Source organism: Typopeltis vanoorti, chromosome 21 (assembly GCF_054136105.1).
Source record: "Typopeltis vanoorti isolate ZY-2024b chromosome 21, IOZ_Tvanoo_1.0, whole genome shotgun sequence".
In the NCBI taxonomy this organism is placed as follows: Eukaryota; Metazoa; Arthropoda; class Arachnida; order Uropygi; family Thelyphonidae; genus Typopeltis; species Typopeltis vanoorti.
The window spans coordinates 95,365,708-95,378,743 of NC_143569.1; the positions used below are offsets into that span (position 1 = coordinate 95,365,708).

The following is a 13,036-nucleotide window of genomic DNA, read 5'->3' on the forward strand; positions in this document are numbered from 1 at the left end:
AGAATAACAGCTATGGCTCTTATTCTTTTATATTCTATTTCATCTTCTAATCTTTTACTGCGTGGCCATTTATGATATGCTTCTTTTTTTTTTCATTTTGATTATTTTTTTGGTTGTTTCATCCCATATCTTCAGTTTTTTTCTTGTTATTGAATTTTTTGGTCTTTGCTAAGATTTCATTTGCTGCTTTAATATCATTTTTATATTATGCCATTCTATTTCTTCATTTCGTTTTATTTTATCTAAATATTGGCTAATTCTCTGTTCATATAGCCATTGTATATTTATGTCATTTAATAATCTAGTTTTATAAAAAAAAGTTTTAAATTTTCTTTCTGTTCTTGTTATTTGTAGCCATTTAAGTTATAATCTAAATTTTATTTTAACAAGGAAGTGATCACTACTTATTTCATATTCTCTGTGGACTCTAACATCCATCAAAAACTATGTATCAGTTTTTACCATTCCTGTTTACAGTATATTCTCCATATATATTCCTATATTATTATTAATTTTTGTGTTTCCAATTCTTGCATTTAAGTCTCCTGCTAATATTACATAATTTTTATTATATGTATTTTGTAATTGATTATAAAATTCAATATTTTTTTCTCTTCCTTCTTCTGAGGCATATAAACCAATTATTGTTAAATAACCTCTATTTTTATTCTAGCTTCTATTATTAATTCATTCCATAATTTATAAAATTTTAATTGTTTTGAAAGGGAATTATGAATCCAAATCATAACACCTGCTTGTGCTCTTTGGTCCCTGTCAACTCCACTATATATTGCATTAAAATTTTCAGTTTTCATGGTTCCTTTTAACTTCTTTTTTGTTTCATTGATTACTGCTATTTCAAAATTTCTTTCATTTAATATTTGATCTAATTCTATTTCTTTGGGCTATTTTTCTTACATTCCAGCTTGCTATGTGTATTATACAGTAAAACCCTGAAGTTACGCGCAGGGGCGCGCCGACCATATGTGCAATGTGTGTGATGCACACAGGTGCCATAGAGGAGGAAATACTTTTAAAAAGCGTTTTTTTAAAGTGATTTTTTTATTGGAAGGGGGGGGGATAGGGCACCAACTAAAGTTTTGCACACAGCCGCAGGACACTACTGCCGTGCCCCTGGTTACGTGGTAGGTGGGACCAACAAAAAGCGTGTAAGTCGAATTCGCGTAACTCGGGGTATAATTTTGTAAGTAATTTATATATACAAACATACAAAATATTAGTTAATTGGGACCAAAGGTTTACAAAAACACCTATATTTTAGAATATAAAACTATAATCATAATTGTAGTTTTTCGTACATAAAAAAAAGAAAGTTATTTCGATGTGGATAGTTTCATAAAATCTAATAGATTCGTCTGACGGCATAATGTCTTTTTCTTGTCATGCAAAATTTCTTCATAGTAAGTCAATGATTTTTTTTATTCCTTGCCTTGTGGCTACAATTTGTTCCTCATTATAATTTATGTCCTCCAAAATCTGTATCCCTTTCTTAATTAAGATGAGACCTGTTAATTTTGCAATATGACAGTAAACCATATTTATTATTATTCATGCCATCTTTTATGTCAATCAATGAATGCCAATATCTTTAGGAATTGGTAGATCTGATGCTACGAGACAATAACTTCTCCACTCATCATCTATTTGATTTAACCTAATATCATCAACAAGTGAGGGGAATTGAGCAACAAGAGGAATAATGGTAGATGGTGACTGGCTAGGGTCACTAGCAACTTTTGGGTCCAAGATTCATAATTTTGCAACAATGCTGTCTTCTTTGAAGGCAAATCTTTTCTTTATTTGCGAACTAAGTTCCACAAGAACCTTTAAACAATCATTTTTAAATCTCAACAAAATAGAGTTATATTCGAAAGGGTTTCTAATTAAGTGCACCATTTCTCTACCACCGAAGTAAATATCATTGACATTTTTATAGTTGTTTTGGTTTCTTGGATCAATTTCTGATAATTTAGCTGTTTTTTAAATCTCATCTTTAATGAAACAACTAAGTAAATTGAGATATTCTGTTGATGCATTTAGAAATAGTTGGTGTAACCTGAAATGCTCTTATTGAAAATCTATATTAAGTGTTGTTATTAATGTTTTATACTCTATTTGTTTAGATTAACTTCTATTGTTTTATATCTTTCTTTTATCCTACCTGCTGCACCATTTGTTATTATTCTCTCTTTTATTATTTATATCTCTACTTATTTGTTATAATACATTTATTTATATCCTATCCTCGTTCTTTTAGCAAGATCACCACTAATCTTTACTTATTTTTCCTTTCTCTCTCACACAAGTACATAACTCTTTTGTCCCTTATCAAATTAATATATTTCTTAGGATCTCTGCAGTCTTGTTGGCCTCTCTATGCTCTAAACGTCAATTTATCACACTACAATCTGATGGAGTTCACCCAATAAGTATTAACACATTTATTTTTTTTTTGCTGCACCAGCTAATACCTAGGATAGACAAAATTCTTGTTCAGGGTGACTCCTTCAGAGAGATATATGATTATTAGACCAAGATCAATTTTAACCCTCCGTTCGCTTATTTCTTTCTCACAGTCGTGGCACGCTTAAATGTTAATACACATGGGTTTATCCCGCTTAGTTCGTTGATATTTTTATGAGCGGTAGTTTTGAATTCACATAACTTAAGCATCAAGATCAGGCAGGTACTTGAATGAAACAGTTTATTTTAGCTTTAAGGAAATATACAATCATACAAATCAAACAGGTTATTGTGAGTGCTCTCAAATTAGATCAAAGGTTCTAATCAGTTTACATTAATCTCACATATTAAACTTACAATAACTACTAACACAATCAGATCTTGTTAAAATTCTCAGATAATCATCATGCCATTCTGATACAAGTGGTCATGAGTTAATGCAATAACATTCTTTACACATTAAATTTAGCGTTATCAAATATCCACTCGGCCTCATAGGGCAAACAAATCTTGATACTATTTCGGACTTATGCCTAGTTGTAGGCTATTCTTACAGTTCCTAAAAGATTAGTCCATTACAAATGTTCTTACAAGGAATTCACTTTCTTCCATAACTGGAAACAAAATTTTTTAAGTTCTACATTGCCATCTCTGTCCTAAATTCTCAAATATCTTCCTGCCTTGTCTGGTCATCAAGGCCTTCAATACAGTCTCTTAAAGGATGTCTCCCGTTGATCTGTGCGAGTAGAATCTCAGCGAGAAACCGGGGGGTTGGCAAGGTGACATCGCCTTGATTGGAACGGCATCAATTTGGTTTGTCCGTCGCACGACTTCGCTCAGCTATCCAGTGCACGGATATAGCTTGGCCCTATACCAACGCTACGACAGACGAACCAAATGCCTTCCGTGATAAGCCAGGAACTTCCCTCCGACGACGAGCTCGACCACTGTCCGAGTCTTCAGGAATCCAGGCAAAAAAGATTTCGAATCGTGCTTGCACGGCCTTTTTGTTTAATTTTTCCTCTCATCAATTCTCGATCTTCACGATGCGTGCCAAAGTGGTCACGAGTGCTAATTTCAAACTCCTTAGCTCCCTCTATATTAGTCGCACGTGTGCCTGCATTCCTTTCTTGGAAGACGCTTAGGTTTCCTTTTCCAGTACTTCACTTCCTCCCTTCTTTTGCATAGTGCAGAATGGCAAAGTGACCCTTGAATCTTGACTCATGGGCCTTGCTAATTCAGTAGTATAGACTGGTTCTTTTAAGAGGATTTGCCAGCTTACATGGATTTCTATATCTGATCCATACTTAATACACATTATATATAAAAGTTTATTATACAAATTTATGCAACTCTTAAATTTTAATTGTTTGTACTTGTAAGCAGCTTACTTATCCTATTGCCAACGTTCCATATTCTCTGCCTGAATTGTATTGAGGTTGTGACCTGAATAATTTACATTAAACATATCTTAGCCCTTTCAGGACACAACAGTGTATTTACTTTTTCAAGAATATACTGAAGAAAAAAAAGCATTGGTCTAGTTCCAAGGTCAGTAAGGGTATCATAATTTTTTTGGCATTGTCAATTTTATCTGTCCTTGATTCACCTTGATTCATTTTGGAAGTATAGAACTAATGCATCATACTGTTCTAAAATAGTTGATACCTCTTTTTCCCTCGACAGCCACCTGGTTTGAGCAAGTTTGGGAATTTTATGTGTAGCTATATCAGCAGCTTCTTGAATGAGTACAAAATCTCTTTGCCGCTTAGCACTGCAGGAAAAGTAGGCGGTTAAATCCTTTAGAAAAGCTTCTAAGTATGAGGGTAAAACACTGACTGCATGACTAGCGCATAGAGCAAATGAATGACAAATGCAACCCATCACAAAAATAGATGGGACTTTCAACAGTTTCTGAAATCCACTGTTAACGCCCATCATGTAGGAACAGTTATCACTACCAAACCCAATGATATTGCTAAGGGGAATGCCATGATCCAGCAGAAGAGTTTTGACAGCACTGTAAAGACTTTTAGCACTTCCGTTCTCTACACATACTATGTCTAGTAATGCATCAGCTACATCTTTTTTATCTGTATCAAAATACCGTACAACAACAGCCAAGATTTGAGTGATAGAGATATCTGTACTCTCATTTATTATAATTGAAAATTTTTGATTCTTGCATATTTCGGTAAGTTGAGGCTTTTCATGGAATGATATTCCATCCTGAATAACATAAGAAAGTTTAGTTTTCTTCATTGCCAACTTTCCAGCAATTCGGCTATCTGGAAATGCGCGTTTAACATCGTTACAAAATGATCAACATGAGAAAATGGACGTTATGCTCAGAAAAGAAGCTAGCAATTATTAACTCACTCCTAGGTAATTGTTTATCCTCTGTTGACGCTTTCTTATTAGAAATTGAGTAATAACAGCTGTCGACTTAGCAGACTGATAATTACTTTTATGTTTGGCTGAATCTTTATGCCTTATTAGTGCAGATTTGTTTGCGTTTTTAAGTGTAATATTACAACACTTACTGTAACTGGTATCCTTGCTGTTCACGTCTTGCTGCAGCCAATCTTGTAATTCAGGATATTTTAACCAATCTTCTTTAAATGCTTGAGAATACCACTTCTGTTTTTTCTTTGATGACTCCATATGGTTGGATTGGAAGTACCATAAATATGAAAATAAGTAAAAATATTGATAATTTAAACAATTTATCAAACACTGTACAAGCACAAGGATCTCTACGATAACTCTGCAAGAGGTTGCGCTATATGTATGTAACGATGTAAAACCTGTGTGATAAGTAAGGCCAAACGAAACCAGAACAGAGCAAAAATGGTTTATTTATCAGATTTATCAAAAAAAATTCGTGAATATAATAGCAAAATATGACAAAAATATTAAAATTCAAACTTTTGTTCAAATTTCCCAAGATTTTGGGAGTTTTTTTATTAAAAATCCCTAGGACGTGGTTAAATTCCCTAGATCTTGGGAAAAAATCTCAAGGAGTGGCAGCCCTGCTTGTGGTGAAGTGGGACGGGAATACGTACATATAAGAAACCACGTAAGGCGGGGTATTACTGTATTTTGTCATTTCCATTTTCGTTTTACCTTTTCCATAGATTCATTTTGAATACCTTTCTCTATTGGCTTAGAAGTAATTAGTGTTCTCCATATGAGATTATTAGCCTGGCAATGGATAGTCCAGTGGTAGGGCTACTACCTTAAGGCTTCTGAACTTGCCTTCTTCCAAATTTAAATCTATAGGAGGAATAGAAATGAAGAGGAAAGAGTAGATTTTAGAAGGGTTATAAATATAGGCCGGAAATGGAAAGACACTATAGCCTTTGAGTACTCTAATAACGTAAGGGTCATAAAATAAAAAGAGTTGGCTGATAAATCCTTATAGGAAAGGTTCAAGTGAGTGGATCTCCTGAAAGAAGAGGGTAGATCCAGCTAAGGGGACCGTGGGATTGCCACTTTCCTTACAATCAAGGTAACTGGTCCTTATTCAATATATTCACACCCCACCACATCTGGTGGGCTTCCCTACCTGCCACCTAGGGGATGCACTCTAGAGATTACAGGGTCACCCAAAAGATAGATGTTATCTGTAAATTTCTGCAAATTTAGATATAAATTAATTTTAGAACCTAATTTTTATTATTAACATCAGATTCCTTGGAATTAAGATATTAATTTGAGGGAGTCCAAAACACTGTCTAGTGTTTAGGTTTAAACTCCTCACAGAGAAACAATAAAATACAACTTTATTGAGTCATATATATCGTCTCTGTCATAGAGACATCATCAGGGATGCGATCTTAAAATTGTAAAAGACCATGCAAAAACACTGAACACAATAAGTTGAAAATATTGGAACTTTGAAGGGTGCCCTCTATTGGTGCTGTTGAGCAGGAGGCCTAAGAATTCTTTCCCAGATCTTGGGAGGTTTAACATAATCATATTTATTAAGATAAGGCTGGTTTATCAAATGTTCTGCAGATTCTAAGAAAAGTTGTCATTTTATATTTGTTGTGTTGAAGCATAGTAGTGTTTCTATGCTAACCAAAGCATGGACAGCTAGACCAGGCAGGAAATACATCTGCCACTAAAATGATGATCAGTCTGGTGGCAGATGTATTTCATATGTTTTTATTATGGTTAAACTGGGAGATCTGCAAACATCCACCTAGAACAATACAATCAATACTGCCACCATAACCAGAATCAAAAAAAAAAAAAAAAAAGCTTCACTGCAACAAATATAAACAATCTTTTCTTTGAATCATTAGCAAATTTGCTAAACTATCTTAATAAATATGATTGTTAAATTTCCAATGTACTTAGAGTATAGGACCTCAATCATTGCTCTCTATCAGACTGTTCATTACTTCTTTCTTCATCTTATTCCAAAAATTTCCCAACTGTTTCAATTTCTCTCCTCCTGGTCATCTTGGGATGACCCTTCTTCTGGTTCCTTGTGGGTTCCATTCCATGGCTGTCTTTGCTATATCCTGGGTTTCTGATTGTGTGACCTATCCACTTATATTTTCTTTCTGTTTTGATGGCTGATTGATTTGTTTTGTCTCAGTGTTTTGTTTGAAATTCTATTTGGTCAGTATATTCCCATTATCTTTCTAAGATATCTATTTATGTAAATTTGCATTTATTTAAATTCCTTTTTGGTTAATCTTCAAGTTTCAGATCCATATAGTAGAATAGTCTTTACATTTGTGTTCAAGAGTCTTATTTTGTCTTGAGATTTATTTCTTTACTTATCCATATGATTTTTATATGCTATGTTTTATTTTTAACACTGCTACAGTGTAGCGTTATGTTAGACTGTAGATTATTATTATTATTATTACCACCCCAAGACCTCATGGAGTCAAAGACTCATCTGGGAGGTCCTTTTATCACACACACAGCTCATCATACCGTGTTTTAAACACATTCAAACTCTTTGCAGACACCACATTCTCAGGCAAGGCATTCCAATCATTCACAGCTCTGCACTAAAAAACCTGCCTCTCACTCTCTCTTTATACAGTTTCCAGGGATGACCTCTGGTTCTCCCCTGATCTCCCACTATTCTCTGTAAAACTTCTCCAGCATTGATCCTATAACAACCCCTTACCAACTTGTAGGTTTCTATCATATCTCCCCTCTTCCTCGTGTCCACCAGACTGCAAATTAAATCTTCTCAATCTTTTCTCATACTCGACATTCCAGAGGTCAGAAACTACCTTAGTCAGGCTCCTTTGGACCTTTTCCAACATCTCTTCATCCTTCTGAAAACCCGATGACCAAATCTGGGCACAATAGTCCATGTGTGGCCTAATCAAAGCCTTATACAGGGTGTCCCAAAATTCACGCAAGAAGTAATTTTGATAGAAAACACAAGTTTTTAATTAAAAATTGTAATTTCTTATTGATTCATAGAGTATACAGTATACGGTTATGCATGGAATAACATATCGGGTATGTGCCAGCAAAGCCGTGATGTCGTCCGCATCACGGCTTTGCTGGTACATACGCACTCTTTTGTCAAAATTTTCCATGACCGTTTTGCATAAATGTGGCTGAATTTCGTTGATACAGCACTCAATTTCCTCCTTCAAGGCGTGGGCTTATTGGCATAAACCTTAGACTTCAAAAAACCCCAAAGAAAAAAGTCCAACGGCGTTAAGTCACATGATCTGGACGGCCAATTCTGATCACCAAAACGGGAAATTACACGACTAGGAAATGACTCATGCAGTAATTGAATTGTTTCTCGGGCTGTATGGCATGTGGCACCGTCTTGTTGAAACCACATGTCGTCCACATCCATATCTTGCAATTTAGGCACAAAAAACTGGATTATCATGTCGCGATAGTGAGCACCATTAACTGTTATTGCCTTACCAGCTGCATTTTCGAAGAAGAATGGACCGATGATGCCTCCAGCCCAAAATCCGCACCAAACAGTGACACGTTGTGGATGCATTTGTTTCTCAACAATCACTCGTGGATTTTCTGAACCCCAAATGCGACAATTTTGTCGATTAACGAAGCCATCAAGATGAAAACGAGCCTCATTGCTGAAGATGATTTTGTTCGGAAAATAAGCATCCACTTGTTGTTGTTCCATAATCCATTCAATGAACTCTCTTCGCTGTGTGTGGCATAAAGATGCAAATCTTTTGTGAGAATACACTGTAGAGAGCTTCTCGAAATGTCCAATTCAAGACCACGGTGCCGAATTGATGTTCCTGGACTCTCACGAACTGCTTCGATGTTTTCTCTTGAACGACTTGTTGAAGGACGGCCAGAGTGCATAAGATCACTAATTGATCCAGTTTCCTTGAATTTTTTAATTAATCTTTTCACAGTTGATGAAGTTAAATCACTATTCCGACCATATTTTGTACGAAAATTGCGAACTGTAGCTGCCAAACCTTCATTATTTTTAAAATATTGCTCAACAATGAAAATGCATTGTTTTTTCGTGTGGCGTTCCATTTTTAATAACCCTGAACTGTCAGCTGTCACGCTGTCTTTTTTTCTCGTTGGCAACACTTTACCGCACAAATGGCGCTAAATTTAAATCGTGAATTTTTGGACACCTTTACAATGGAACAAGAATCTCCCTACTGCTACACGTCAGTGTCCTCCACATCATTCCCAAAAGCCTTTGTGTTGTCTTCACAATTTTGGCGATGTGTCTCCTAAATTTTAGATCCTTATCCACTATCACCCCCCATATCTCTTATTTCCTCTACCTCCAACAATATATTCTCACCAAGCATAAATTCTGCATCCCATCTTTGTTTTCCAAATTTTAAAACCTTACATTTTGCAACATTGAACTCACATCCCCATTCCCGTGCCCAATCACTCAATTTATTCAAGTCTTCTTGTCAGGCCACAACATCTTCTCTACTCTTCATGGTTTATCCCTACTTTGCGTCATCTGCAAACAACTGAATATTTCCATCCAAATCTTCACCTATATCATTAATATACAAGTTAAACAGTAAGGGACCTAAAACAGATCCCTGAGGCACTCCACTAGTGACTTTCCTTTTCCTGGATATTGCACCCCCATACACAACTTTTTGATACCTATCAGATAGCCAGTCTCCAATCCAATGCACCAATCTAATATCCAACCCTATCTGCTCTAGTTTGACTGTCAACTTATCATGAGGTACTCTATCAAAAGCTTTTGCGAAATCCAAGTATATTACTGTGTATCCTTCTCCTCTGTCCAAGGTAGCAGTCACTTTATTGTAATAAGTAAGTAGATTACTAAAACATGACCTCCCTTTAGTAAATCCATGCTGTCCATCAAAGATAATACCATTGTTGTCAACCCAACTCTGAATCCTAGTTCTCACAAGCTTCTCCAACAACTTAACCAAAACACCTGACACACAGATAGGCCTATAGTTTGGTGCTTGAGTTCGATCACCTCCTTTATGAAGTGGCACAATCTTGCCCTCCTTCCACTGCTTAGGAACTTGACCGAGTGCAAGACTCATATTAAAAAAATATGTCAAGGCAGGTGTCAACTCCCTGGCACATTTTTTCAGAACATGCGGTGATATATTATCAAGTCCCACAGCCTTATTAACGTCTAGTTTACTCAACTCCCCATACACCTCTTGCTCACTTACAGTCAGTCTCTCCTCCCCATCATCAACTGCTCTTAATCTCTCCATGAAGTCACATTTACAAGATTGAAAGATCTTTATGAACTGCTCATTAAGTATCTCCACCACACATTCTGCAACAGCTGTCTTTATACCATTTCCTCCAATCAATGTCATCCTTCCATAATTATTCTTTCTTTTGCTGGCTACATATCGAAAGAACTCCTTAGGATTCTTTTTGGCTTCATTAGCCAACTGCTGTTCATACCTCTCTTTAGCTACCCTCACTAACCAAGTCACCCTCCTTGCTTAGTCTTTGTAGACCTCATGGAATTGGTTATTTCCGCTTCTCTTATGCTGCCTCTGCAATGCCCTTTTTCTATATCACATGCTTAATCTCTTTATTCATCCATCTCACACCCACCTTATTTAACCTTCTCACCCTTGGAATGCATTTAGACATTGCATCTACTAAACAGTTTTTGAAAATCCCCCAAGCTGCATTGATCTCTTTTCCAGCTAACTCCTCATTCCACGTTACACCTGCAAGCTGTCTCCTGAGCTCTTCATAATCACTCCCCTTGTAGTTCCACATATACCCTTTTCTTACAGAAGTCCTCGCACTGCTAGCAACCACCCAGGTAATCACCTCATGGTCACTCTCACCAGTTGGTGGATGATTTGACACCTCATTTATAATTACATCCTCTGATGAGATGACCAAATTCAAGACCCTCAAACCTCTTGTGCCCTCTGTTACATACTGTCTGAGGTAGTTATCCCTCAAGAAACTCATTTTCTTTACTTCCAGTTGCTATCTCATCATTCCAATCTATATTGCCATAATTAAAATCACCCATAATGATCACCCTTTTCTTATTTACTTGACTAATTTGATTGTACATTTCATTATCACCACCATCCACATTATCTGGTCTATAACAACATCCCACCAAGTATTTGATTCCATTCACCTCTATCTCACACCATACTGCCTCAAAACCACTGGCACTGTTTCCCTCTTGCATCTCTACTTTATATGGACTCTTTCTCTGTCATTAATAGCACTCCCCCTCCCTTTTTACCCCTTCTGTCCTCACGAAACACATCATACCCTTCCATCTCTATCCCTGTCAGGATGTCATCCTCTTCCAACCATGTCTCACTTATTTCGACAATCTTTGGGTGAAGAGACGCAATTAGTGCAACCATTTCATCTGCCTTGTTTCTTATACTTCTAGCATTGGTATACAAACACAACAGCTCATTTCTGGATCTACAGCTAGTTCCACTGATACCACTCACTCGATGTGATCTCTCCATGCTCGACTGGGGCCATTTCCCTTTCTGCTTCTTCATTTTAAAACCCTTTTCAATTCCAACTGTTTCCTCTTGATCCCTGGTCATCCCATTCCTTTCCTGCCTACACATGCTCACCTCCTCTTGAAGCATCCTCCTTTCTCATGCTGTGTACACTTGTCCACCCTGAGCCTCCCCGTTTCCCTGCTCCTCTTGCACACCCATTCTCTCATTTTCTATACTCATACCACTCACTTCCCCATTCATAACCACTTCTTCAATCTCTCCTGTCTTACTCTCCTGCTCTTCCACATCACTTCCCACTCGATCTGATTCATTCTCTCTATTCACTTCTCTACCTTCCAGCAGCACTCTCTCCAAGCGACTCACACCATAACCACTCAAATGCAGTCCATCGCTCCCATACAGCTCACTTCGTCCCTCAAACTCATTCCACACATTAACAAACTGTACTCCTGTCTCCTCACATATTTCAGCTACCATATCATTCATAATCTTTGCTCTCCGCCTCATTTCACCACAATCATACCTAGGCAACACACTAACTACTCACACTATTCTCTTTTATCCTTCTAAGCAGCCTCCTGATATACATTCTGTCACACTCTTTGTCCTCTCTCAAATCATTCGTACCTATTAATACTATTAACTCTTTTGCTCACTCCTGCCTCAATCACTCGACTCACTTTAGCACCTGGAAAACATACCTTGTGCATTCTATCCTCCAGCACACCTTTAATAATGGAGTTGCCATACAACACCACTCGCTCATCTTTTGTTAACTCTTTCATGCCATCATTATTTATTTTAATAGTTTTTTATTATATTTTTATTTTATAATTGCTTGATGACATTTTCCATCTTGGAAAATTCAAAGATTCAGATTTTGTACCTGGAGCATAACAAGATCACTTGTTTCAGCAATTCCTTTTTTAACTTAAAATATCTTATGTAAAATATATATATACAGGGTAATTTTTTACCCCACATAACTGCCCAATTTTATTAGCAGAATGATTCAAAATAATAATTGCTTTCTGATTTACTGGAATTGAATGTAATCTGATATTTAGTGGCACTATTAAACACTTGTTTTAATGAATCAGTACATATGCCAAAAATGGTTCTATGTTCAGTTTTGATAATGAATGGTGTCACTTTACGAGAATGCTTTAGGAAATGCTATTTATGTTCTCCATTCATTTCCTTATTACGTAAAGCCAATGCTCCAAGTTATGTTTAGCTACTATGGTCTTTTAGCAGAACAGAAATTTTAAAACTCGAAATTAAGTCTCATAATTTTGCTTACTATTGATAACTAGTTAATAGCTATTTTCTTACTTTGAAAATTAAAAGTGTCAATGACAAAACGGGTGCTTAAAACATCACAACTTAAAAATTATAATCAAAATAATTTTGCCTATTACTTATATCTGAATGTTATTAGTTTCTAAATTTGGAACATTGTCTTTGAATTGTAATGAATATAGATGTAATTGCAATTATATACAAAAATAAAGGACGTTTTTTCTATTGGAAAAAGAAATTTTTTTTAAAGTTTGGCCTCATTTTTGTGT

General features: G+C 36.1%; 1 protein-coding gene across 1 annotated transcript in view; it reads right to left on the reverse strand.

Annotated features, from left to right (window-relative positions):
- Positions 1–4,089: 4,089 nt before the first annotated feature.
- The window catches only part of udt (protein undicht), a 226,866-nt gene continuing 217,919 nt past the window's right edge, over positions 4,090–13,036 (reverse strand). The window contains exon 16 of the mRNA XM_090411198.1: positions 4,090–4,635. Coding sequence (XP_090267324.1) covers positions 4,090–4,635 — 546 coding nt within the window. The remainder of the gene's footprint in view (positions 4,636–13,036) is intronic.